The following is a 25976-nucleotide window of genomic DNA, read 5'->3' as shown; positions in this document are numbered from 1 at the left end:
ATTTCGAATTCGGTAAATCGGTTAGGCTCGAATTTACAAGCCGAGCTGAACTCGCTTCGATTGTTCGAGCCGAGTCGATCGCTTGAATTTGCCGAGCTACTCGAAATCGACGAACTGTTTGATATAAAAGCGAGCTACTCGAAAAAATCGAACTACTCGAATATTCGAGCCTTTGTGAAACTTCGATTTACTTGAAGATGAATTTTCAGTTCGAAAATGTTCGAATTACTCAAATATATTCGAGCAGATGTTTAACTTTCGAGTTATTCGTACAAATTCGAACTGTTCGAGTTACACGAATATTCATCTATTAGTATTGGTAGAATCACCATCTATAGAAGTTGAAGAGAAAGAAGAGTATGTAGAATAAAAAAAAAAAAAAAAAACAGTTGACTATTTCACGAGGGCTCGAATATTCGAGTAGTTCGATTTTTTCGAGTAGCTCGGCAAATTCAAGCGATCGACTCGGCTCGACCGACCGATCATTGTTCGACTCGAAATTCGAGTACTCGCACAACTCTATGGTTACTCGATTCACCATTACACTCGCCCCCTTAGCCCCTCGATCCTAAGGTAATGCTCCGTCTATATATGGCTATAAAAGATTACAGTGGTTTTGGTAGAAGATTAACAAAAAGGAAATGCTGGTGCTATCAGTTTTTTAGCAGGCACGAGACCGAGATTAATACCACGGCACATTCGCTGACCGACGCGACGCGACGGGCCGTTCACCTTGCACGGCATCGTCATTTTGAATACGTCAGACGATATGCCGGCCTGGTAGACGAACTCTGTACCATTTTGTCAGACTTATCTTCTACAGGTTCTGACAAGTCAATGCCTCCCCGACAGAACGCGTCACGACACGCTTCAGAGAGCAAACAAAGCGCATCCTTATACTGTTGTAAGGATTTAACGTACTTATTTTCACCCGCGTAACTTATACATTTATTTATTTAACCCTCTGCGGGCATATTGGGGAATTACCCGATCAGCGCGGCAAATTTAAACACAGTTACGTTCAATCTTTCATACTTGAAAATCGCTTGAAAAATAAAATCTTAAGCAGATTTTTTTTTTTCTCCACGATAGTTTAACTGGCACGTTGTTTTCTATTAGCATTTTGCAACAGCGGAATACATATATGCATCGTTTCTAGAAATAGCTGCGTATCCTACCCTGAATTCTTGCATCTCTCGCATCGTGCATCGTTCACCTAATAGCAATGCAAGGAATGCAGAACATTCGTACACTCCGTACGTGTTGCTTTTTTTTTCTCGTAAAATATAAAAAATGAAGTAATAAATCAGAGGGGTTTTTATTTCTGTGCACTGCTTTGAGGTATACGCCCCATGGGTGATAGTCACGTATGATAAATGATATTACACCGTGTGCACGCTATGAGTATACATTGCGAAGAATTAGTTAAAAAGAAAGTTAAATACAACCTGTTTGATAGAGAGTGGATAGTATATGATATCGAACGGTTAAATAACGAAGACTACGATATACTGGCGACAAGCGCGTTTCTACGGGAGCATTTCAATTATCGACACAGGGTAGCAGAGATCACGATTTTGAAATCAATCAAGCGACAACCGCAAGGTCACGAGATCGCGGTACTCGATGGACGGAAAAACAAAGATAAAAAGGTTGTAAAGCGATCGAGGCGTCGCGTCACCGTGGCAACCGAGACGCACGGAAAACATTTCGCGCAGATGCGTGACAGAGGCTTTTTTTTCGATATTCGACGTTGGCATGCATGCTCTCGTCTTCCGTTTTGCGATGCAGTCGGTTCTCTTTCCACCCTCGGTTTCTACGCAGACACACGCGGCCGTGCACGCGACGTACACGGATGCGCGCGCATACACGCGAAATCAGCGTATATATCCCACACACGCTCGGTGCTTCTATAAATAAATGCGTTTGCTGTTTTAATCTACTCTGGGCCCGTGTGAGCGGACAAAGGGCGATATCAATAACCAAAAAATCATTGTAAAGCGAGATATCGACGCTGTGATTTCGCCGAATGAAATGATTTCGAAGAAAAAATTGATTAGAGAATAAAGAGTGTCGAACGGGGGAACCTAACCTCTATCGCGCATGCGCGTAACACTATACCGCGAAAAATAGATTCCTCCTAAAAACAGAGTTAACCTCGACATCGAGGACGATAAAATGATTGTAATCAGACGTCTCGACCCTCGGAGAAAAAAAAATGCAGGGTCAAATCTAATGATCTTTTAGGTATGGTTCAAAGCGACCTTGCATTCGTCTGTCGCAGGTTAATCGTGCGTAGAACGATTATACCCTTTGTGTAACGTGAAATATACCGTGGAATATTTTCTACTTGCGTGCACTGACTCGTTAAAGCTACTATACACATACCTACATAAATGATTTGGCGCGCGTACTAGCGTTCACCGTCCCCATCAGCGAGGTTACTTTTTTTTCTTCTTCTGTCTTAAGGTAGGCTATGACGCGTTATGGTTTCAATGGTTTTTACGAGAACGTAAAAATATTCGTGCCGCGGTTTCATACGCAACTCTCTTTATGATCTGTTTGTTTCACCGAAGCGGGTGGACTTCCAACGGTTATTGCACAATGTTGCACAATTCTTGCTCGTCCGCATCGCAATAATGATCCCGCATACGTTAACAGGCTCAATAGCACGCGTTCACGCGTCGAATAGTGACTTTCTCCTTCAAGTTCATCCATCCGTCGCGCGCGACCGCGTACGCCATGTTGTTTTTTTTTTCCTTTCCTCTTTTCGGTCCCGAGTCTTTTTTGTATTCATTGTTGGGAATGGCGCGTGCTTTGAAAGAGACAAGGGAAAGGTGACGGTTTTTAATTCGTCCGCCATTTTCTGCCGAAATGGACTTTTTCACTTCGTCCACCCTAACCTGTCGTTAGGAGATACTCTACTGAGTAGAGTCTACTCCACACACGAAGTGAATGAAACACTTATTTCGAAGGCCTGCCAAATAGTGTTTATTTCAGACGGTCTTCGATGCCCCGTTCGGAACTCATTATTCTGTTTTCTTCGAGGAAAGAACTACCATTGTGAGAAAGCACAATGTAATTGTACGTGATCTTCAAGAAGAGCCTGACAATAGAACAACAATACACGTCATCGATTCAATTGAACGTGTGTATCTTGGATGATCCAAGTGATTTTCTATTTTTAAATCTACCACTTTCACGTCGAGATATAACTCGGTATAAATCAGAGATATTTTTTATCTCTCCCTTCCAAATATGTTTTGTCAAAATATCTCCAGCGACATCTTTCTGATTTTTCAAGATTCTCGCCGCTACAGGATTTGCTATCCTTCCCGAGGCCATGTGGTCAGATATGTTTAACCGTTTAACGTCTGGATTTATTTGTTGGTACAAAGTAGAAATACGGCGCGCGTCGGGTATCTATCTCTTTCAAAATAAATCAAACAGCTGCTTCAACAGCTCTCGCCTAATGACACCATCCGAATTGTGTTTGCTCGTAAACATAAGCAGAATATACTTAATAACGCTCCTTAGAAATTTATGCTTCGGTCGGAACGGCACTAACCTTCGCATAGGTCTGAAATCTTGAATCATTGTATCGACGTATATCCGGTGATAAATGAAAGAAAAAAGTATTTCGTTATGTTGCAAAAGGTAAATGCACGAAAACACATGTAAGGTTACCTGCTGATAAAGCAGTTCCTGCGCGAGGATATTAGCAATGTCGACTGGATCCATGGCGGTGGCTGCCATAGCTCGAAGTATCGGTTATATTTCGTTCAGTTATTCGTTTCGTCGTTAAAAAAAAGGAATAGAGGTTAGGACGGGGAAAGTTAGAGGAAAGACGGGAATAACGAGGGTCGAAGGGAAAGGATAACAAGGGTACTTGGGTTTATGGTAAGAAAAAAGTAAATTTCAGTCGATCGTTCGTTCGTGAGAGATCGTTTCGACGTCGGTGTGCGCTCCCCTCCCCCTTAAATATCTCTTTCTCTCCTCCCTCGCGCACGCTCTTCTCACTTTCTGAAGAGTTCGTCGTCACCACTGCGTCCTCCACCGACGCCTCTCTTACACTGAGCTTCTTCGATGCCGCTCTGTTCTTCGTGGCCATACGCGACGAGGAAACCTAATCTAAAAATAACCTTCGAATTTCGAGTATGTGCGCTTGACAGAGAGAGAGAGAGAGAGAAGAGAGACCAGGGGAGAAAAAGGTGGGAGTGATTTCCGCGCCCTCGTCCAATTTGCAACATGGCACCTACATATTTTTCCATAATTTCCACCATCTCCTGTTCCTTTTGCTTCTTAAATATCAAAGCCGAGAATTTCGATATATCGTAAACGTATTAGCAGCGTGTCGGGTTTGTGACTTAAAGCGCGTGGCCCAACTTTATGGGCGGGTCGATAAGAAAGGGGTTGCCTTTACGACTTTCTCCATTGTTCCCGCTCTCGGCAAAAGCGACATTCTTTCGGAATCGCGTAACGGTCCCAAGTTTCCAGCTTAACGCGTTCCAGCCGATTTATTTGCGGCGCTCGACTAAGATTTATACTAATGCCTCAAGAATTTTATTAGCCGTGAAAATACTATAAGTACCCGGACAATCTTTCACACCTTCACTTTTTCATTCATAAAACAAGAAATACGAATACTTGAGAATTGTAACAAATTTCTATTGGCTTAAGAGACTCGTTGGATGGGACGAAACAACTAAATACCTTGATAATCTCAAACAAGTTTATTCGCAGCCAGTGGTTTTCCCCGGCATCTACGCGGACCGAAATTCCCAATTGCGCGTCCGGCTGGAAGATCTTAATTAACTCGAGTTCTAAGTTTAAACACCTGTGGAGCGTGGTGGTCGCCTTCCCCCACAAAGATTCGTCGCTTTGGAAACTAGCCAAGAACTCTTCGCAGGAGAACTCGAGCGAAGCGCCAAACGGCTCTTTCGATCTTGAAACTTTTCGGACCGGATCATCGAACCGATCGGATCGATTGGGTCGATCGACGCGGATAATCGGAAGGAGATGAGACCTCCTGGAATAAAGTTCGAATGGTCCGCCAAACGGGTTGCTAAAGCGAAGAGCCACGCAGGGACGACAATGTTTGTTTCCTCGTTTATCGCTTCGAACATTTCCAGGATGTGGCTTCCTTCGCGTATCGCGACATTAAGATGCGTATACAGTGCCACTTCGACTGTTTCCTTTCCTGTAGAGATATTCTCGACCGAGTGATCACGTGACGTGGATCAGAGGCAACATAACCGGAGTTAGGGTTAGGGTTATAGGACCAATGTTCAATCGTAAGTCTGCTACTTTATCATAATATAAAAACATGACATAAATTACATTTTCATTAAAGATCATAATTATTGCAATCGAAAATGTCTGTTTTCTGATCAAACTTGGGGGTGTTTTGGTGGAAAGCAAAATGGCGGCGACCCTAGTTAGGACGCGGCCATCTTGGTATAGTTTTCACCGACGGGAATTTGAACTCATAGCAATACGTTTGTAACAACGAGGAAATAATGATAATTAAAATACCTATATCATCCAACGAAAAACCTGTTCCCTTTTGCGTCACTCAGGAACGAACTATCGGACGGCAGTAACTCGCTAAACACGAGATGGACATTCAAAACCAGCTTATCTCTGCGGACTTGATACGAAAACATATGGCAGCCAGATTACAATAAACAGCGTGCGATGTTTTACCAAGCAACGATGGTAGCGTGGAATTTTCATACATCAAACACAGATCCGGTAGGCGTATACGCTACCATTATTAGATTACCGGTAAATAATGATCGTCGTCTGACGAGAAACGAAATCCGCCATGTTGACAGAGAAAAATGAGAAACGGAAAGATATTTGATCTCACTTCGTGAGATACCTCTAATAACTTATGGAAACAAATGCACCTGGATATCAGGATGAAAATATTTGTGCAGACAGAAGGGGGAAACGATGCGTCAATAGACCCAATCGAATTAACCTGACAGCGAAAGGAACTTTCAAAATTGTTTATAAAATTTTCCGATGGTATGCCGCTGTGTAACCTCCAGACATTTATCCTTTCAGGGTATCACTGACCAGTATAGAATCAAAGTCCTTCTCTTATCAAGGTAGATAGGATGGTAACGAATCGACCGATCAACGTAGGAATAAACATTTCCTCGAAATTCGCTTGAGGTCTCTCGTTATAACCTCCCTCCTCCTCTTATTATCCGTATTAATCTAACTGTGCCAACCCTCTCCGGATATCTCGACGTCTCTCTTCCACCCACGCGTCAATTTTGAATTCCAGGAACTGCTGGCATATTTCTCGACCCCGATAAGGACGCGGAGGGCGTTCGATTAACAAGAAAACTAGCGCGGATTCGACAAACACGAACCCAGCTCTCGTGTTCCACGATGTTGTTCCCGGGAACTGCATTAAACGTTTTCGAGAAACGTGTACGGTGTCGATCATTGCGGCAGGTAAAGCCAATTACGCGTCGAATTAACCGTGAAACAACGAAGAAACTATTTGCTTGTAACGCGATCGCGGTACGCATCGATTAATCAGGAATTCATTTGCATCCACCATTTACACCGATGATATATCGATTCTTAGCCGGATAATTTCGGCTTACGTAATAAAATAAAGATTGACCGGAGAACCGGTACAAGGTAAACGTCGACGTATCGCTATGTCGGAATCTGTTCTAAATTCTACGCCGTTCTTTTTCCCGCAAACGGGTCGGATGCTGTTCAGCCAGTCGTTTCCATCGGTCAATTATGCGACAAAGATTTGTGGCACCCGACAAAACGATCCGGCACCGGTGCGCATGCGCACGCGCCTGCGCGTGGCCCAGCAAAGAAATTTGAAAACAAAAGCAACGAAACGCGCAACGGTTCGGAGATGGCCGAACCATTGGTTTTTCCACGAAAACCTTTTCGCGGAGGACACTGAAATGTCAGGCCAAGATCACTGGAGCGATCAACTCGGCCCGTGGGCGACTCAAGGACGCAGTGCCCGGACAAACAAACTGCGACGATCCTTCGGCTATTAACAATGCATTTATTTTCCACGGTTAATTGTGTACCGCCTTTCGACGGAGGAACATCTTTTTCGTCTTCCGATACATTTTAATCCGTATACTAATACCGTAGTCGTTTTGTAACGACCGAGAATAAAGGCATCATTTGTAATCTCGTTTTTAATCCCGTTTCGATGGCCTAAATGGCTATTCGGTTTCGCGTAACGTTCTTATTGCCGTATTTCCCCCGCACATGCGCACTCGTGTTTTTTCCCCGTTCTGCACTGTGCGACGGTTGCTATTACGCGGTAAATAATAATGCAATTACGTCGTCGTTGCGAGAACCGAGAGCAATATCATGATAGGAAAAAAGATTGGTACGTACGGGCGGTGTACATGATACGAATACAATATTGAATAACAAAGCACGCCATTTTTTCTTTATATACCCTTCCCGAACGAACTGAAAATGGCGCGCTTTTGTAACTTTTAAGAAGCATTTCCAACTACAAATTTAAATCATCGATATTTTTGTCCTGATTTTACGAATACCTTCCACATCCGATAGAGAAAAATAATTTAAATTCTTCGATGAGGTATGACGAATATCGAGACAAGATTAATTCCGTGAAGAGGTTAGGAAATACCGTTCGCAACTCGGCTCGAATGATAATCCCCTGTGCCCGATCCTCTTAGAGGCGGAAAACTTAATAGCGGAATAATTTCCTACTCGTTTATTCTACTCGTTTCTCTGTTTTTCATCCGCGGACTCGATAGGAAAACAATAGTAATACTATGAGCAGTTCACACAAACTTTGAAAGTATAAAAGTAAAGTTATCGTTCTAACATATTTCTAATTTCATCCGAGTAACATATTTTACCGACAAAGTAATTTACCGATTAAAAACATAATCCTGAAACGGTTCACGATTGCATCATCTTTCTAATCCAATCGCGTATCATTGTCTAGTCAATTATGACACAGAAATAGTAATGGAACGTTAAAAACGCGTGAGAAACGTTGCAGGATGGGTCTCGTTTAAATTTCACTGTCCGACTGATGGAAAACTCGTGATAAATCTGCGCGTCCGTTCGTTTGCAACAAACATTCCCAACGATACACAACACGCACGTGTGGTTGGGAGCGACGGAACAACGAAAGCGCGATCTGGCGCAAACACGTCGATGCATCGCGCCAGTCCCGGACAAAGAACAAAGAATGTAAACACGATAACACGCAGCACTGATCCCGACGGGGCGTACAAGGAACTTAAACTTTCCCCGTTTGTTACGCTTTTCCCCCTGGTCGTAAAGCGATACACGCGTGCCGTCTCAATTGCATAACCTGCAAGTTCCTTTTCTATGCGACTCGGTACCTATCGAAAAGATAGGGAAATGTAGGCCGATCTCTTCTTTGTCGTCGTTTCGACACGAAAGTTAACTGAAAAATATTCAGCCCGAAGTGATTTATCGAGTTTTTGTTATTTCAAAGGGGTAGAAATAAAATGGCGGTTATTTAGGAAGTTATATAGGAAACCTTACATAGATACGTTTCTAGGGACATTATCGACTACAGAACTTAAAGGTTCGAAGTTCTAACTAGAGGCAATTCGTGAAAGCTCACGGTACGTGGGAAGAGGCACGTGTGCTAAGCCAGCTGTGACGAGTCTAAAGTGCAGCGAGCGAAAGAAAACAAAAAGCACGAGCATCGCCTATCAGCCAGGGAACAAGATAAGAATGCTATTAGGAAAGAAAATGCAGCTACTACTACCTCTTTGTTTAACGTGCACGGCACGAACCCGTCTCTCGCCTACGACCTTGTTTTCTTTTTCTCGCTGCCCATTCTGGTGTCTTCATAAACGAAATATACAAACGTATATATTTAACATACTATGATAATACATGCAATTATAAGACCGACTGCGTGGACGATTTCGTACGGCACCAAAAATGGAAACGAATTAAAGCCTCAACTCACCTCGAACCACCTCGTCGACTTTCGTTAGCCGTCGTTCACGAAAATCCGTCGATTATATGGCACACAAGTCGAATCTAACCTAACTTTGTTCAAAGAAAATTCGTTTCCCTTTAATGGTCGCTACTCGAGTGGATCGAGGTTTACGACATCAAAGATTTCCCGAGAGGCGAGGAAAAAACCAGAGAACGTTCACCGGTAATCGTGTAGAAAAACTAGAAAAAGGGAAAAAAAATAAGGAAACGAAGAAGCGATCTCGATGAACGACCGCACGCAACGGCAGTCGTAGTGACACTGACAGTGCTTCTGTCATCGCGCTATCACCACATGGTCGTTCGTCGATTCGGCCTCGCAGCTTCGGCTATCTTCGGCCGCGCTCGCCTCCTTTCTCGAGAGGACACACGATACGAGACGGAGCGAAGGAGAATCCTCGTGGATAAAGAGCGAAATACATAAAAACAGATTGGCCACCGAGGGAAGGTTGCATTTAGCCGGGATAAGAGGATGACTTTATTCGGCCACTGAAACACGAGCGAACCACTTCACTGACGATGAGAGAAAGAGAAAAGAGAGAAGAGGGATTTAGTAAATCTCCTAAACTTCAAAAGAGACCATCATCATCGGATTCGAGGACTACTTTTTAGAAGTTCGTGGAAATGTAACCAGGAAAGAATATCTGGAATTTCCGATCGGTCTGTTTCTCAAACGCCACAATTTATGAAGAAATTTTGTTATTCAAAAACGACAAAATTCTACTCTTATATTTTTTCGATTATTTCTTGCAAAAAGTTTATCTCCTCTTAAGCTTATCAAACACGGAAAAGCAGAATTTTTGCGAAAAACAAAAATGGACGGTACATGGAGTGTTATCAAAGTGAAAAATGGTTCGACATCGATAACATCGTGAAAGATTGAAAGGATTTACATGGATACGACAAGTGCAACGGGGCGCACGCGCGCACTGATGTTCGTGACCACCGCATCTGATTAAAGTAGGCGCCAACTACGAATGACTCACAGGAATTCGATAGCAGAAGTCACCGAATCATCGTACCAGGAAATTCAAAATCGAGCACGTGCTGTTTCGTCATTCGTCCCTTTCTGCTTCCAACGAACAAGTATTCGTGGATTCTACGATCGTCAAAGATTATCTCTCCCGGTTGTCGAACCGTTACCTCGATATTAAAAAGGTGGAGAACCTCGAAAGGCCCAGTGTTTCGATACGTCCGTGTACTAAAACCGATTCCTAAGAAATCCAACTGAAAGCAGAATAATTTTTCTTCCCGGTATCGTCCAGTTTGCGCAACGTTTGTGTTTCACGGGAGCAAGCCCGAATTACTACGTTGATCTCCTAATTGCTTCTTTCGAAACGTCTATTTCTGTCTTGGACCGGTCATATTTTAACGGTGGAGGAGAAAAGACACTTAAAATTGGATGTCCTTGTTTTCAGAGTTATCTCCATCTTGCTGCCTGTTCGAGGCTTCCGGAAGTCGATGCTTTCGAATATAAGTGAAGGGTTGGAACTAGAAATGTATGGGTGCCCGAAAGTTAGGTTAGGGAATTTTTTCCCGGTTTGGGTGAAACCCTAAAAGTTCGTCCAGCATTTAAATTTATTCAGAGTTTCGAGTTGATTTTGGGTACCCAAATTTTCGAGCACCGAAAAATTAAATTTGGAATATGAATAATCTATCCATTATGGCAACTGGAGAAAAAAATTCAGTTCCTGGGGATCGTCTTATAAGAAGCAGCTCTCGAATGGATTAAAGCATGCACTAGATCCGCTCAGTTAATGCAACTCCTCTCTTTCAAAGCTCATTTAAGTGAAGCCGACGTAGCCAGCCTCTCTTTACCGCGTCTAGGGCTCTTAATTGAAGTCTGGCCTTCCCTGAGCCTCGGTTAACGATTACCATTGAACACAGTGCTCCGTTGTTGGTCACACGCCGCCTTTTCTATGGGCCTTTCTCGACAGGCACAGCCAGCCGATTGTTTTCCCTTTTCTACTACAATCTACACGCCTTTGTACGCAACCGAAAGGCACACTCAATTTTCTCAGTATCAGCTGTATGGCGCCCACTTCTTTAAATGGCAAACTTAGTTGCACTTTACTTTGGGACACGCAAAATTATTGATTTCTTCTATTATACTTAAAAAATGTTAGACGAAAAAGGGAGAAAAATACAAATTTTAACTCTAGGAATCTATTCGCTCAAAAGTTATACCGTATGTAAAACGTTTTTGAGGTTAGGTTGACGCCATATTGGCTTTACGAGTAGAAACCAATATGGCGTCAAACTAACCTCTTAAAATACGCTAAAAACGTTCAGTTCGAATACTATAATAATTCTGTGTGCCCAAATGTAAAGTTCAGCCGTGAATTTTTCTTCCAAGCTTGTTCCATTTAGAGGAATAGCGCATATTTCACGAAGTATCAATTTTAGAAACGAATGCCTTCATTTTGAAATGGGAATACGAGGATCCAAGTGCGTGCCATTTAGGGAGGTACATCTACGATCTCCTTGAACGTGACGAGGCAGAAACGCGAACGAGCAACGTGTAACGCGTTTCTTACGGATGTCCCTGACAGACACCATACATCAGACTGGAAAGTACTTGGACTGCTCTGTCAGTAGCCGATAAACGCGAGAAGATAAGGACAGAGTGGGTCTGCTCGTTCACTGTTTTTAGCACCGAACTCGGAACCAAAGTCTTCGAGAGAAGGGAACGGGATGTGTCCCTCGTGTCGCGGTTCACGATCAGAGGTGAACGACACAGGGGAGTCACGATTTAAGTTTGGAAATTCCCTGCACGTCATCTCGGCCCTGTCCCCGTTTTACGTAGCGAGCTAAGAGCACGGCAGAGATCGTGTCGTGCCAAGGCTTCGCGTTTCGAGCCTGCTCGTTGTAGGTCAGTTCTATTACCCAATCGCTAAATTGGAGATCGGCTTCGGTTTGTGATTTCCTTTGTACCAGATCACACAGGCCCTTCTTTTTTTTACCGGGCCAATATAGGCACGTCCCTGTTTTACCTGGGGATAAACGTGGCTCTAAATGGAGGCAAATATTAATTGCATTTGTTGAAATTTAAATTATTATAATAAACGCTATTACTGTAGATCTAATCTGAATTTATTACAATATTCTACCCTGGGAATTTCTATTCTGAAATGGCCAAGGTTATCTAACTAATCCAAGATTTTATCTCGTACGTCAGAGGAATATATCGTATTAGAAGAGAAACGAATTTTCACTGGACTCGTAGATAGATCACGTAACAGATCTTTCCTGATGCAGAACTATAAGGAGTTGCGAAATCGACGACTAGCCTCGAGGCTTTTTAATCGCCCACTTTTCGCCTCAGATGATCGATTAGCTCCGATTGATCGACGTACACGGCCCGTGACGCGCGTAATCGCGAGTCACAAGATAAAACTGTTGCAATTATATTCAACGATCCACGAGAACCATTGTACTTACTACCGATTCAACATTTTTGTATTTAAACCAGATTTTATTCGTCATCGAGTACCTGGAAATCGATCACTGTTTACGTTTTTAAGAATATTTTCCAGTCGCCTTTGATTCACCGTTTAAAGACAGGTTTCAGGAGTGTAGTATGGTAGTTGAATGAAATTGTAACATTTCGAATGATTTAGCAGGAAAATGGTGCGCGATCACGCGAATGGAATGCTCGATAATTCCAAGGCTAGGTAATGAACTTGGAATTGTTTGCCACCGGACGGCGGACCACTGGGAGATTCCTAATTTAAATTTAATTTACATTTTTATGTGAATTTTTGAAATCGACAAAGCGATCCTTAGGAAATTTCATTAGAAATACACTGATTTGGCGAAATTTCAGTAAGTAATCCTTCGTTACGAAGATATTGGCTGAAATTGCTTGAAATTGAGCAACCGTATCAAGGATTCCCGCAAGGAGAGCACGGTGTCCTTCGACACACCGATTTTGGGCCAGCTTTTTATAACGATAGTACTTCGAATAGTTATTACCGTTGAGCAATAAGAGAACCGTTGAGAAACATACGAGTTGTTAAATCGGATTTATGATACAAAAATACGAAGGTATTCGAGCGAGTAATTTTGAAGGTTTGCCAGGCGAAATGGAAAAATGAGTGTGAAACGAAGATGAGTATGCCTGGGACACGTTAAGGACGAAGGATGGAATGGGAGAAAAAAGGAACACACGGGCGTAAAAGAAAACGCTTCGAGGGCAGAAACGGTCCGTAAATTCCTGACCAGTGACGCAATCACTAAGGCATTTCCGACTGGTTGCACTTCGGCAGCTTACTCCCTCCCCATATGAGAATACCAACATAATCGCGTTTATAAATGCGACCACGTATGGGGACCCTCGCGTACACTCGCGATCAAATCAGGCTTCTCTAGGAAAAGTGGCGATATACGTAAAGACAGCAGGAATATTAATTTTGACGGAATTTGTATTAAAAATAATTTAGAAACTGTAAAGTTTCAATAATATATGAATTTCAATTCTAAATTCCCGCTACCACGTATGGGTATATGGGGGTGCTTTCCCTACACTGTCATTCTCCCCGGAAATGCAGACGGGGAAGGATGGGATCTCGGGACATCGCTATTTTCCCGGGATAATTTTATTTCATCACGAATGTACATTTTTTATAAAATCACCAGTTTTTAACACTAGATTGTCGGAGCGAGTCAATTTGACTCATTTACGATTTTATTATTATATACATATGTATGTATATAGAAAAATTTTAATAATTTTTTTTTGAAACATATGTTGGTTTTTAATGGGATTATGAAATGTATATAAATACTAATTCCTTAGTTCCAAAAATCCATATGTGCTATACCTATTTCGACGGATCCATTTGTCCGGCAATCTAGTGTTAACCCCTAAAAGATCTCTAATATGATTAATACCTATGAAATTGAAGGATGAGTTTCTTGAAAAAGAAGAGAGTCAAATAGGGGAGAGTTGCCGAATTTGGACCGTCGCCTAGATTGGACCCATCACCTTATATTACCTCCTATAACAAATAATATCGCAGTATAGGCAGCATATCTAACATTGATGTATACTACGCTGATGCAACCATTCATCAATGTTAGATATGCTGACAATACTGCGATATTATTTGTTATAGGAGGTAATATAAGGTGATGGGTCCAATCTAGGCGACGGTCCAAATTCGGCAACTCTCCCCTAACACCTATGATTTTCTACTCCTATCACTACCTAATCACAGCAATTTGTACTACAATATATAAAAAAGAAGAACATCGAATTACCATCCCCTTTAACAGAATTAATCACCATCAATCCTCGTTTCTTTTTTGACGAAAGATTATCAAAGTACCATTCCGTGTGTTCGCTTCAGCTAGCCTAATTTCGAATACATTAGAGCATAATGAACCGCTTGATACGGTGACGCGTTAAAAAGGCACCCACGTCCCTTTTGTGTCCCCGTTTGGTGGGGCCCCATATAGCGATGCATAGTATGCTTTCATGAAATTGGATACACGCTTTCGTCCCACGTGGGTCTGGAATGAACCTCAAGGGTTCCACGACCTCTTCAACGATGAATATACACCGGCTTTTATTAAAGGGGCAACGCATCACACCCTTGAATAGGTGGAGCACTTTATCATACCATCAGAGTGGAATAAGGACGAGAAAGGATCTCCTTTGAATTTATAACCATCATCGTGAAGCTTAGTAGACGCATCGTTCTCTTCCAGACTGATTCTCCTTCTCGAAGCTCACGACCAATCAAAGGCCACGTCTCTTTACCTTTTGGTACCACTCTGCCGGAAATCAATTTGAAACGGTCAGAGGATCAACCACGTACAATGTTTTCAGAAACATTTTCCTTTCACGCGATGGCTATTCTTTGAACCCTCCAGAGGAATGTTAAATATTTTAGTAGAGCTCGGCGCAGAGTGATATGGAAACATTATAGTCTGAAAGATAAATCTTAGATCCTCCTTGCGATAATATTATTACACGGAGGTTACCGTCGAAAAAACAATAGAAGAATATTGTTTTAAATAACATTACTAATCTTAGGTATTGGGTAATGAAGCGTTTAAATGCCACAGCCAGAAAATGATAATATACGGTTATTTCCAAACGAAAATGAATATTTATCAGAAAATAAGGAAGACTTTAAATTGTTAGGTATTGCCGGGGGGAAACCCCGAAAGGTTAACCGAAGTCGTAGAAGAGGTCCACGCATCGCATATAAAAGACACTCTCCAGGGGAAAGTGTTAACGTATTGACGTCACTCGTACGCAAGATATCTTTCCGTGGAATCGACCTCCTTTCGAGGTCGACTACACCGGATTACCGACTTGCTATGCTGACCGCGTGAAAAAAAGAATCTTACGCAAAATTTATTAAAATATGTCTACAAGAACAATCAGATTCTAAATAACTGCAATTTTGTGTGCCCCAAAGTAAAGTAATAATTTAAATCATACTAAATTAATTAGCACGCGATTTTTTCACTAGAAAAATTGAGAAAGGAAAAATTCGTAATCACACAGAACGTCGAGCATTGTTCAATTTACTATAATTAATATAAACCAGAAGATACCGGATCTCAGATTCTCGGTACTGAAATCAGTCTGTCCAGCGTTTCCTGGTATCTAGATGTGGAAAAAGAAATCGAGAAACTAGTTTCACAGAGTAAAACCGTCACACCGATGTCAGGCTGGTTGTTTTTCCAGGTACCGATGTCTCACGGGGCGAACGCGTAATCGACGTGTTTACGAGGCGTCGCGCGAATAATAACGGCGTGGCAATGTTGCGTGTCGCGGTACAACCTGCGCGCACGCGACACGTGCGTGGATTTTCATTCATAAATCGCTGGCAAAACTACGAGAGTGCTACGGATGAGTCATTCAAGCGGCGTGCCGTGCCGCGCCACGCCGCGCGCCGCTTCGAACTGAGCTAAGCTTGGCGAAAATAAAAACTTATGCAAATCGCCTGACGGATATTGCTCGTCGTCGCAGTAACACTTTCAGCTTCGTGGAAACTGTTTACGGAAGCCGGAAATGACTTGGACAGATAAGGAGTTGCAGATATCTAATTATCTTGTTAGAGTTGACAAACTGGCGGGAAATGATATGATCAGAGACTAATAGGCGTATTAACTGATTTTGATAAATTCATTTTTTCATTGTTTATTCAAATAAAACAACGCGGTAGTTGAAATTGATCTCCAATTTACTTTTCTATTTAAAAAAAAAATAATAATATTGTAGATATGAATTTCGCGCTTAGAATGTAGAGAAGGGAAAAAAGAAACGATTATGTTTGCCGCGAGGCCAAGAGGCAGCAGGATGACACCTCTTGCCTTATGACCCGCGTTCATATTGCTACCACTAAACTTAACCCAGGCCTTCGTTCAACTAAACCCTCTAATTGGTGGGTTAACGAGCGTTAACTCCGGGCTTCCTGTCAGATTTAACTGTTTTCCTTCGGTGTCGTGCACACAAAGCATTCTTAAATTCGCCAGAGAATGCTTTTCCTCCACCCAGGACAATACACCCAGGTTCAATGACTGACATTGGTGAACAGAATAAAAACTACCAGATAATTTTTTTTTAAAAACATGATTTTAATCAGGACACTGTATCACTAACCTAAGTCAAACATAATGCTATCATACTATTTTTTTTTTTAATTTCAGTATATCAATCATATTATTGTTGTTTTTCTATTCTATTGTATGAAAGATAAGCAAGCTTTGTCTTTTATCAGTTAGTGATAACGTTAGTTACAGATAGCATCAAATAATACCATATTTAGTCAAATACTTTCTCTTCCAAATGGCTAACATATTATTCTGTTCACTTTAAGAATAAAAAAAGGTCCTATGAACGTTTGTTCCAAAAGACTTGTTTTGTTTTTAGAATGACAAAGGTCAGAAAAATAGGATTCCTTGTAGGATTTCATAGAAGTCATTTTCGACCGAGTGTCGAGGGAAGATGTTCGCAAAAGATCATGAAGGTCTTAATGACGACATTAACCGTCGGATGATGTAGAATACCTTAGAAACCGCTTATGTAATTACACGCCATAAATAGAGACTTTTAAGATCCTTATCTATTCTTTCCAAGATAATCTTATTAAGATAAAAGTACGGTCAGAAAATGGCATTAAAAAAGTTAATATCCATGTCTCCCGTAATTGTAGATGGAAAATTTTCCTCTAGGTTTCTTATTCCCTAGTAACTTAAGTCCATTGACGATCTATACAATATAATTGGAAGTTTTAAGGAAAAAAGAAAATAAGAAAAATACAATTGTAAGAATATTGATATGTTCTAAAAGGAATGGAAAAATAAACGAGAAAAATAATACAGGTAGAAGAATCGAGGATTCAAAGCGATAACGCGGTTCTTAGAAATTCGAGCGAAGACGTCATCGACGAGTACGACCTCAATTACCGACTCAATTACCCGCTATCACCGTGCAACACTTTCTACTTTCATGCTTAATTTTTTATTTAACGTTTTAATCCTATCTCACGTATACGAAAATTCCAGAACCTGAAAATGGCTAAAAACGTAATTGGAAGTGCGTCAAAGAACCTATCGGTGAAAATAAAAATTGCAATAATTTTGTTCCGGTCACGAGGAGTAAGATAAATGGTCGTACAAACTTGCGACTAAGTTCACGGCGATCGTTACCACTTCGGATGATATCGATCGACTTTCGACCGTGACACCTGGATGTGCACACAATCGATGTTCGTTTATATCGAACCAACAAAATATATTTGTGCTACCATTTTACTATATACTACTAATAGATGCCTGTTATCGAAAGTGTTTTCTCTTACCATAGCCTTTTCCTCTTTCGTCAGCTGCCAGGGGTCAGAAAAGTTTGATGTCGGTGGATACATCGAAAACATCGTGTAATTGTGATCTTCGACGATAGTGTCGTAAAAGCCTGCGCTAGGCACACGTTGCGTCATCTGTGAGCGGTTTTGCTTTCAAAACTTCACCACAAGACAAATAAAAGGAAAGAAGAAATATCTAGTTGCTCCTTCGCGGAAGAGTTTTAACTCGACAGTTTACTTTGAACGCGAGCCAAGAACACTCGCGACGAAACGGCACGACACGGCACGATACCCTTTTCTCGTTCACCGATGTCACGTTTCGTACCGAGTATACTAGAACCACGTCCGATCAAACGGCATAGACACGTATAAATTGATAGAGTCTGCTTTTTCCCCGTCACTGTCACGTACAAGTTCAACCATGCAACAACGAAGTAACAACGTGACTGTTCAAGTGTCGCGTGTGCTTACGTATCCCAACTGAGCCCGCCAATGTAACTGGGAAACTATATAGAAAGACAGCCGCTCGACCCCCCACCAATCAGCGTCGAGCGACCACTACGTGACGTCATCGCCATCTTGATTGCTGATTCGCGCGATAGCTCGCGGCCAATCAACGTGTCCCTTACGTACCGAAATACTGTTTGTATCTCGACTTCCACGGAATCAGCTAACGCGCCACCAAGAACTAGATCCCCTTTTCTAGGTATGTATACTGATCGTTAACTTTGCATAATTTGCCAAACGAATAGCTAATCTTAATCGTTTAACGGGACATATGTTAATGAAAACTTCTGTTCATCGTTCCACCAGCGATTAAATTTAGAGAATACGTCTAAAAAACTCCAACTTACAACACACTGTCGTTTAAGTTTCCTAATGGCGCGACCGATGCGGTTATTTGAATGTTTAAACACTGCGATGGATAAAAATTATTCCATATGTGTATAATTACGGTTTTATCGCAACATTTGAACTTTTTGTGTATTGTTTATGTAACACACGGCTATATATAGTTTCCTTACTTTCGGGTACTGTACCGTAACGGCATTAGGAAATACATCGAGAAATTTTATGCCTACTCCTTTGTTAAATAGACGTTAGTTGAACGAAAATAATTTCGAGTGTAATAAAAGATTATCTGACTTCGGTAATTATTTCAAAGCACACAGGTGTTTCGAGTTGGTTATTTCAACTCGGCGATAAATAAAAGATTATTCGAAGCGTGTATTTTAAGCGAATAAAGTATCATTTTTATAGTTACTTAAATAATAGGCTGTACGATAACGAGCCAAGCCTGCACGTGGTTTACTGCGCGTTAGATTCGTGGCCAGATGTGTGGAACAGCGAAAAATAGGAAAAAAATTATTGTGACGCTGAGAGGCTATCGTCGCGAGACCAACAAATGCGTTTCTCACTTATTTCGGTACGGGGAATTCCCTGATGTATGCATGCACCGTGCTCGTCTCTTTGTTCTTGTTTCGATGCATATGCGCGGACACACGTGCAACGAACTCGACGAACTCTGCCAGTCCGGTGCAACGTACGTGTGAACGCACTTTGTCCAAGAATTATAAAAAAAAAAAATAACCAAGAAAGAGAAATCCATTGTGCTTGAGACTATATGGAGCGTATGAGAAGTGTATTAAAAGCGAAGTCTCAACACATTACAATTACATATACAATTATAAATAGAATAAATTTGGTAATTTTGAAAAATATGGCATTGTTATTCTATCGTTTTTTTTTTTAATATCTTGCAAAAAATTGAGGGTGTTTATCTTCGTTGCAAGTACAAGCCTGCCTTTAATCGCCATGTTGTTAGCATTGGCGGTAGCACAGGTATGAATACCGAGACCGAAGGGATAATGATTTACGACCTTGTTTTGCACACTCGGAAAACAATACCGCTATGAAGTTGAACGGAAGCAGCCCTTCAGCGTGCGCAGGGCGAGAAAATACAATATCGGTCCCTTCCTCCGCTCCGAGAAAAATACTGATCCTGACAGATTTATGATGTTGTTTTGGTAGAAAAGTCTACTGACAGAGAAAGAAATGCGAAATATCAACAGAGAATGATTCATACGGAAGGTCTAAGATTGTCTATCATAAAACGTTTCAACACCTTAAACTGTTTCGAATTTCTATATTGAGAAAAACATTTTTTTTTACATAAGCTACCCTTTTGAAAGATAATTTCGCATCGGAATTCGCTCTAATTATCTCAGGTAGGAACGCTTGCTCCGAGTGGATTGCTTTTTAATTGCGGTTCGGAGGTTGTGCGCGGTCTAAAAATGTTCTCGCTAATTACAGGATACTAGTCAATTACTGTTACACGAACAATTGGAAACCTTTTAGAAACACAGGTATAAGAAATTCTTGAGATTTTAATTTGCACGTACCACTGATGGTGTATTAGTGATCAAATCAGGCTTTTCGATAAGCAAGAATTCTCAAATTATAATTTCTATCATATTAATATTAAATGTGATTTAAAAGCAAATTAATATGATATTTCAGTTATTAGATATTATAAAATTTAGTATATAACTGAGAAGTTTGAATAATACATCAATTTCAATTCATATTTCTCATGTAAACGTTTACGCGCAGGTGATTGGCCAGACGCCTACACCGTATATGTGTATATTATATGGGGTCTTTTACCGTACAATGTCATTCTCTCGGGAAAAGATGGGAACCCGAGACATCATTTTTCCAAGGGAAGCCTGATTTGATCACGAATATATCTACATACCTCAAATGTATGTTGATTCTGACTTTTTATTAAGTGGATAATTGGCAAACAATATCTCAAGAACGTGTAAGTGACCAAAATTAAGATTCACCCTAATTATTTTTCATACGACTTCACCCTATTTCCGAACAATCGATGCCATTCGAAAGCGCAGCTCTGAAACACTTTATGACGAATAAAGTATTAAACGACTGGTGAATGGGAAATTCAACGTGGGTCACAGGAGGTACCTCGGTCACGTAGGAAGAAAAATTGAGGACTCGGAGAGGTTAACGATGCCGACATGTCGTCAGGCACACAAAGGAGTAGAAAATCAAAGATTGAACGACCCCAAAAGGATCCGGCCAGCTTTGTCTTGTTGTAGAACAATGAGACATTTTAATGAGCACCGGGGGTCAATCGAATGTTTATGGGTAAACCAAAAAAGCCGCGAGGGCCGACGCGTTGCGCGGCATAACAATGGTTGCCGAAAATCGTGCGCAAGGGAATAGCGGAAGCCTTGAATGGAACAGACTTTTCTCCAGCAGGGAAAACTGTGAGCGGATATTTTTGAATATTCAGAGGAACAAAGAGGGAATAAGTAATCGGATGCGACGCCGTGAATCAGTCGGTCTTCTCCGTATGCGTGTCAAAGGATCCGTGTAGCGTGTGCTTTTACTCTCGCCACGGATAAAACACGAACCGGGCATTATCCACGGACAATAAAGGAAGATACAATGGAGGAGGGAACAAGATTATACCTTCGTGACTTTGTTGACGATCGAACGCTTACTGGAGATTTCCAAGAAAACTTGGAAACCCTCAGGAGGCAAAGTACAACTTCTCTGTTTATGTACTTCTTTGTTATTTCGTTGTCCGAGAAGGACAGTTATAAATAAGTCATATTTAACGAAGATATCCTTTAAAAAAAGAAACCACGTGAAATCACGCGAGATTTGCATCGTTCGGAGGCAAAAAGCAGTATTCGATATCTAGGCCATCAACAGATACTTTCTCCCTAAGCCCAATATATCCGAAAATGGATGCCACCTATAGATACGCTAGTTTCACTCAATCTAGTCGTCCTTGACCACGAATTACAGTAAAACAACGGTAAAGAGGATAAATAGCAAAATCAGAATTCAAAGCCTATTGCAAAATTCTATGAATCCAACTCTAAGGCTTATTGGCAAGGCAGACTATGACGTCCTAAATGCCCCGAGAATCTCATGGTCTTGAAAGTTTAGATCGCTAATCAAATTCGAAGCGATTCGAAGCTCCATTATATTTAAATTGTCGAAAAACTTTGAAGGGGAATTTTTTGAGAGGTGGCAATCCTGACCATTAAAGCAGGTCCCTGTTTTTCCCCGTGGCTCTGATCGTAAATATATTTTTTGTGCCGCCACGAGCCGTAAAGTATTCGCGATTCAGCCGTCACGTTTCTTCTTCGTCGTTAGTACTATTTACATTTTATCGGTCGATTTCTTTGTCTGAACCCTACCGTTAATGGCGACGGAGATAATTAGGTGACAACAGCTGGCTTGGCCGGCTATCTACTCGCAACATTAATGCTGCGCAGTACTACGATCTATGGTTCTGCGCACACGAGACAGACGCGTGTGATTGTTGCGTCGTACACGTGTATGTTTAAGTTGGCGCACACACGAGCGCGACGAGTGCGCGTGTCAATACGGCAAGGCGCGTGTTTTTAAATGACCGAGGCTATCACCCGGCGACCGTGTAAGGGTTCTTTATAAAACAGCTGTTGGGGACAGCAGAAGCCATGTCAGTCGAAATGCAGCTAGATCAATACCATCGTCTGCCAGAGAATTTATACGTAGGGTGTTGCAAGGGTTACCGGTCGACGAGGGTGCGCGTTAAACCCTCCAACGCTGTTATCAACAGCACAAACCATGCACGAGTGTGTAAGAATGTTATATTCCTTTGTTCTGTTCGTGTTGACATATTTTATCTAATGTGAAGACTTATGGATCCATAACGAATTTCTATAGCTTACTATAGCCTTTCGGTTTTCGAGGAATTCAGGATTAAAACTCCTAGTCCTCTACATTTCACCTCACCTAAGAAAAACCTAAGTTACACGGGACTATACACTGGCTAGAAATGACGCAAGTAAAAGAAAATGAAAATTAGCATAATCGTTCGCTTCTATAAATGTATTCAACGTCAAAGCATATACCGCATCGTTGGGAACCTGTTTCACCAAGTGCGTTTAAAATTTATAATTTTATGTTTCATCGAAATGTTTATCGAGAAAAAGATATTTTTCTAATTACTAAATAAGTATATAAAAATAATTGTTAGATTGCTATGTTGCAACGAGGATCATTGATCTGTAGAGATCAGTGAATGGACGTTGATACGTAAGATAGCATTTCATTGGATAATTCTATAGTAACTCGGAAGTTGATTGGTTGTCCTAATCTAAGTACCGTGCGCCTTAAACGGATAGCTACGTTATGGTCGGGGACGAGAATGAAAGTTGTTTATCCGAGCGTGTACATTTTACTTAGCTTCAATCCGAATGAACATTATCATGGCGCAAGAATATTTATTTCTTTTACTTAGATGACAATTGTTATCTGACCCATGTGTTCACGATTCGCTGAGAATTGTGAAAACCGAAAATCATGTTTTTACTTTGAACAGTTTATAGCGATGACGCCACGCGACTTATAAATTTAGATTTCGGTGTGTGTACCATCTTCGAGTGACGGAACGATTACATCTTCGTTGTCTAGACGATTGTTAAGTGTATTGTTTAAAATTTACGACTTTTTTAAATTGTAGATAAAAAATATATTACAGATAGGGCCGGCCCTGACATTTCAGGGGTCCGAAAAAGGGTCCCTTCATATATATGACATAAAAAAAATACTTTAAATAAAATGTATAAAATTAACATTAAAGCTTGTATAACTAATTTAGATTTGCATCTATATCGATTAATATATTTACATGTAAACATTACTCTTCTTGCATTCTTAGACGCAAAATAATGTTATGAGGGCCCTAGGCGGTCGCCTAGTCTACCTAAGCCCAGGGCCGGCCCTGGTTACAGGTAGGTATTAAATACATACATATTAACAAAATGCTAATTCCCCAGATTTAGTGTCAGAAAGATTTCCTCCAATAAAATCAAAAACCTGTCAAGGTTTATAAATTGGTAACATTCTTGGTAATCGTTTTTCAGACATCAAACTTTGACACGATTTTTTGTAGAAACGCTAAAGCCACTTCTCGGTAACTCCCAGAAGCCTATCGTTAATGAAACCTATCATTTCGAATAATGCTTAATCATTCTGGGAAACTTGGTTACGTAACGACATTTAGTAGACTTTATATTCACGGCAATGCTCGAATATGTGGCAGAAATTCGCGGATTGTACTCAACCAATCACGTGAACGTTGCTTATCAAACCACGTATCCTATACATATGCATAATTGCGGTTGCATAAGTAGCCATATTTAAACAGAGAAATTTACGCGACATGGCTTGTTTACATGTGCTTAGGTATAGAACAGCATGGATACTCACGTTACTAGGTAGCATGGATGAATTCGCGATGCTGGAGAGAAAATCATGGCTGACGCGAGAGCTTTGTGACGTCCCGCTATCGCTGGACACGCTCGAGCTGTCGTAAAGTGCTTCCGACACGTCGAGTTTCATGTTTACGTTGTTCAGGCGCAAGGAGATTATGTACCTGGTTCGTTTCTTCACGCGAAACAAGAAAAAAGTCAACGACGGTTCTCGTTGCGTTTATAACCTCTCTTTTTTTCGAAGCTGGTGTACCTAATCCGGCTGAAAAAGGTACACGGGATTCTTGTTACGAAGAACTCGAAAGCAGCACACACTGATCGCAGGTTCCTTTGCCCGAAACTGTGTGAAACTGCGCCCGATGACTCATACCGTGGGGGAATACCTCGAGGTTCGCGCACGTTCGGTCCTCGGCTCAACGATCTACCTCGGCTCTTTCTACTCGTCGAGGCTCCACGAACGCGTATGACGTCATTAGCTACTCCCAGGCGACCAATCACGACGCTCGCTGCGCTACGTTCGCGACGATCGAGCCAGGGCCGTCGCTACTTGTGCGTATAACGGGTTCCATATACCAGGTGCTGTGATTAGACACTAACTATTTAACAAAATAGCACAGTGAAGAAAAAAATTGAATTGATGGAGCCTTTTTTCCATATGCTTACTATTTATTTACATATCACTCTAAGAGTCATACCTACTATGATACGATCTTTCTGTTTATCGAATAGAGTGATGCTCCAGATTATTTCTGAGATAAGGACAAAATAGTAATGCAAAGACCTTTCTGCAATCGCTCGAACGATACACTTGCCTTGAATTCTAAATCCATCCTCATTCCTGCATCATTCCCAACAGACTACTACTTGTTTTCCAATTACAATTTCACCGTTGACCGAGTCGCGGTACTATTACACAGTCATTTCATTGCTGGTTCCCTCTCGTTGGCGTAACGGTTATTGCGCAATCGATAGTACCATTGGAGTGGAACTTCCTGAACAATACCGAATGTCAGAATCCATAGGTGCAGAGTTTCCTAGGCACATAGTACAGGTTAGAGTCCACAGTAGCGTCGCTTAGCGACGAAAATTTCGAATGAACGGCGCGCTCCGTTTCCAAGAATCGTCGATGAGTCATACCGTGGCAGGTCGTGTGGGCGGTGAACGGGGTAGCCGGAACATATCGAACAAGACGTCTGACTCACCAATCTGATATGTTGGATATTCGCGCCTTTAACCTGCTCCCTTTGGATGGCTAGACGTTCTTCAACCTGCCGTTTCCTCTTGCTTTTGAAGCACGTACACAGGTGCCATACCTACGTAACCAGGTTGCCAAGATACGATGAAGCTGTAGGTTACTAGTTCCCTCTAGCCTCGTACACACTACGTTATTAGTTTGATGCATGATCAACCGTGAAACGCAACGAACGGTGTTGATCAGATCGAAGGGAAAGATAAATCAGTCATTTCTTTAAATCGAGATATCTAATGCGAACGACGGAGAGTAATGAGTTCTCTTAACGTACGAGAGCCGAGAAGAAAGAAGGAGGGAGATGAGACTCTCGGCTGCTGTAATGTAACGCGTAATTTTGAATAATTATCAGAAACAAGTAGGAATGTTTAGTAACCCTGGAACAGCAGGGTCAATGGGGTGAATTTTTACCAATAGTAAAATCATTATCTTCAGTCAGGTAAAGTGTCTCCGAAGAGCGTACTGTTATGCCTTCGAGATATGTCTCATTACGGGCATGAAGGGGCTGACATTCACCTGCTTAGCTTCGCACCATGATGAAATTCGAATAGACAGCCGGTCGTCGTCCTTGAGCTAACTTCTGCC

The 25976-nt window shown here is 41.5% G+C and overlaps 1 protein-coding gene across 3 annotated transcripts in view; it reads right to left on the bottom strand.

Annotated features, from left to right (window-relative positions):
- The window catches only part of LOC114876530 (transcription factor kayak), a 29390-nt gene extending 4837 nt beyond the window's left edge, over positions 1–24553 (bottom strand). Inside the window, exon 1 of one of the 3 annotated variants that reach the window (XM_029188095.2) lies at positions 24141–24553. In XM_029188095.2, coding sequence (XP_029043928.1) covers positions 24141–24272 — 132 coding nt within the window. In that variant the 5' untranslated portion in view covers positions 24273–24553. Of the gene's footprint in view, positions 1–3687; positions 4086–17843; positions 18338–24140 lie in introns of those variants that run through there. The other 2 variants (XM_029188094.2, XM_029188096.2) reach the window with 2 other exon arrangements.
- Positions 24554–25976: the final 1423 nt, after the last annotated feature.

Source organism: Osmia bicornis, chromosome 15 (assembly GCF_907164935.1).
Source record: "Osmia bicornis bicornis chromosome 15, iOsmBic2.1, whole genome shotgun sequence".
NCBI classification, from domain to species: domain Eukaryota; kingdom Metazoa; phylum Arthropoda; class Insecta; order Hymenoptera; family Megachilidae; genus Osmia; species Osmia bicornis.
Note: the sequence above shows the minus strand (reverse complement) of the source record. Positions and strands in the feature narration are given on the sequence as shown.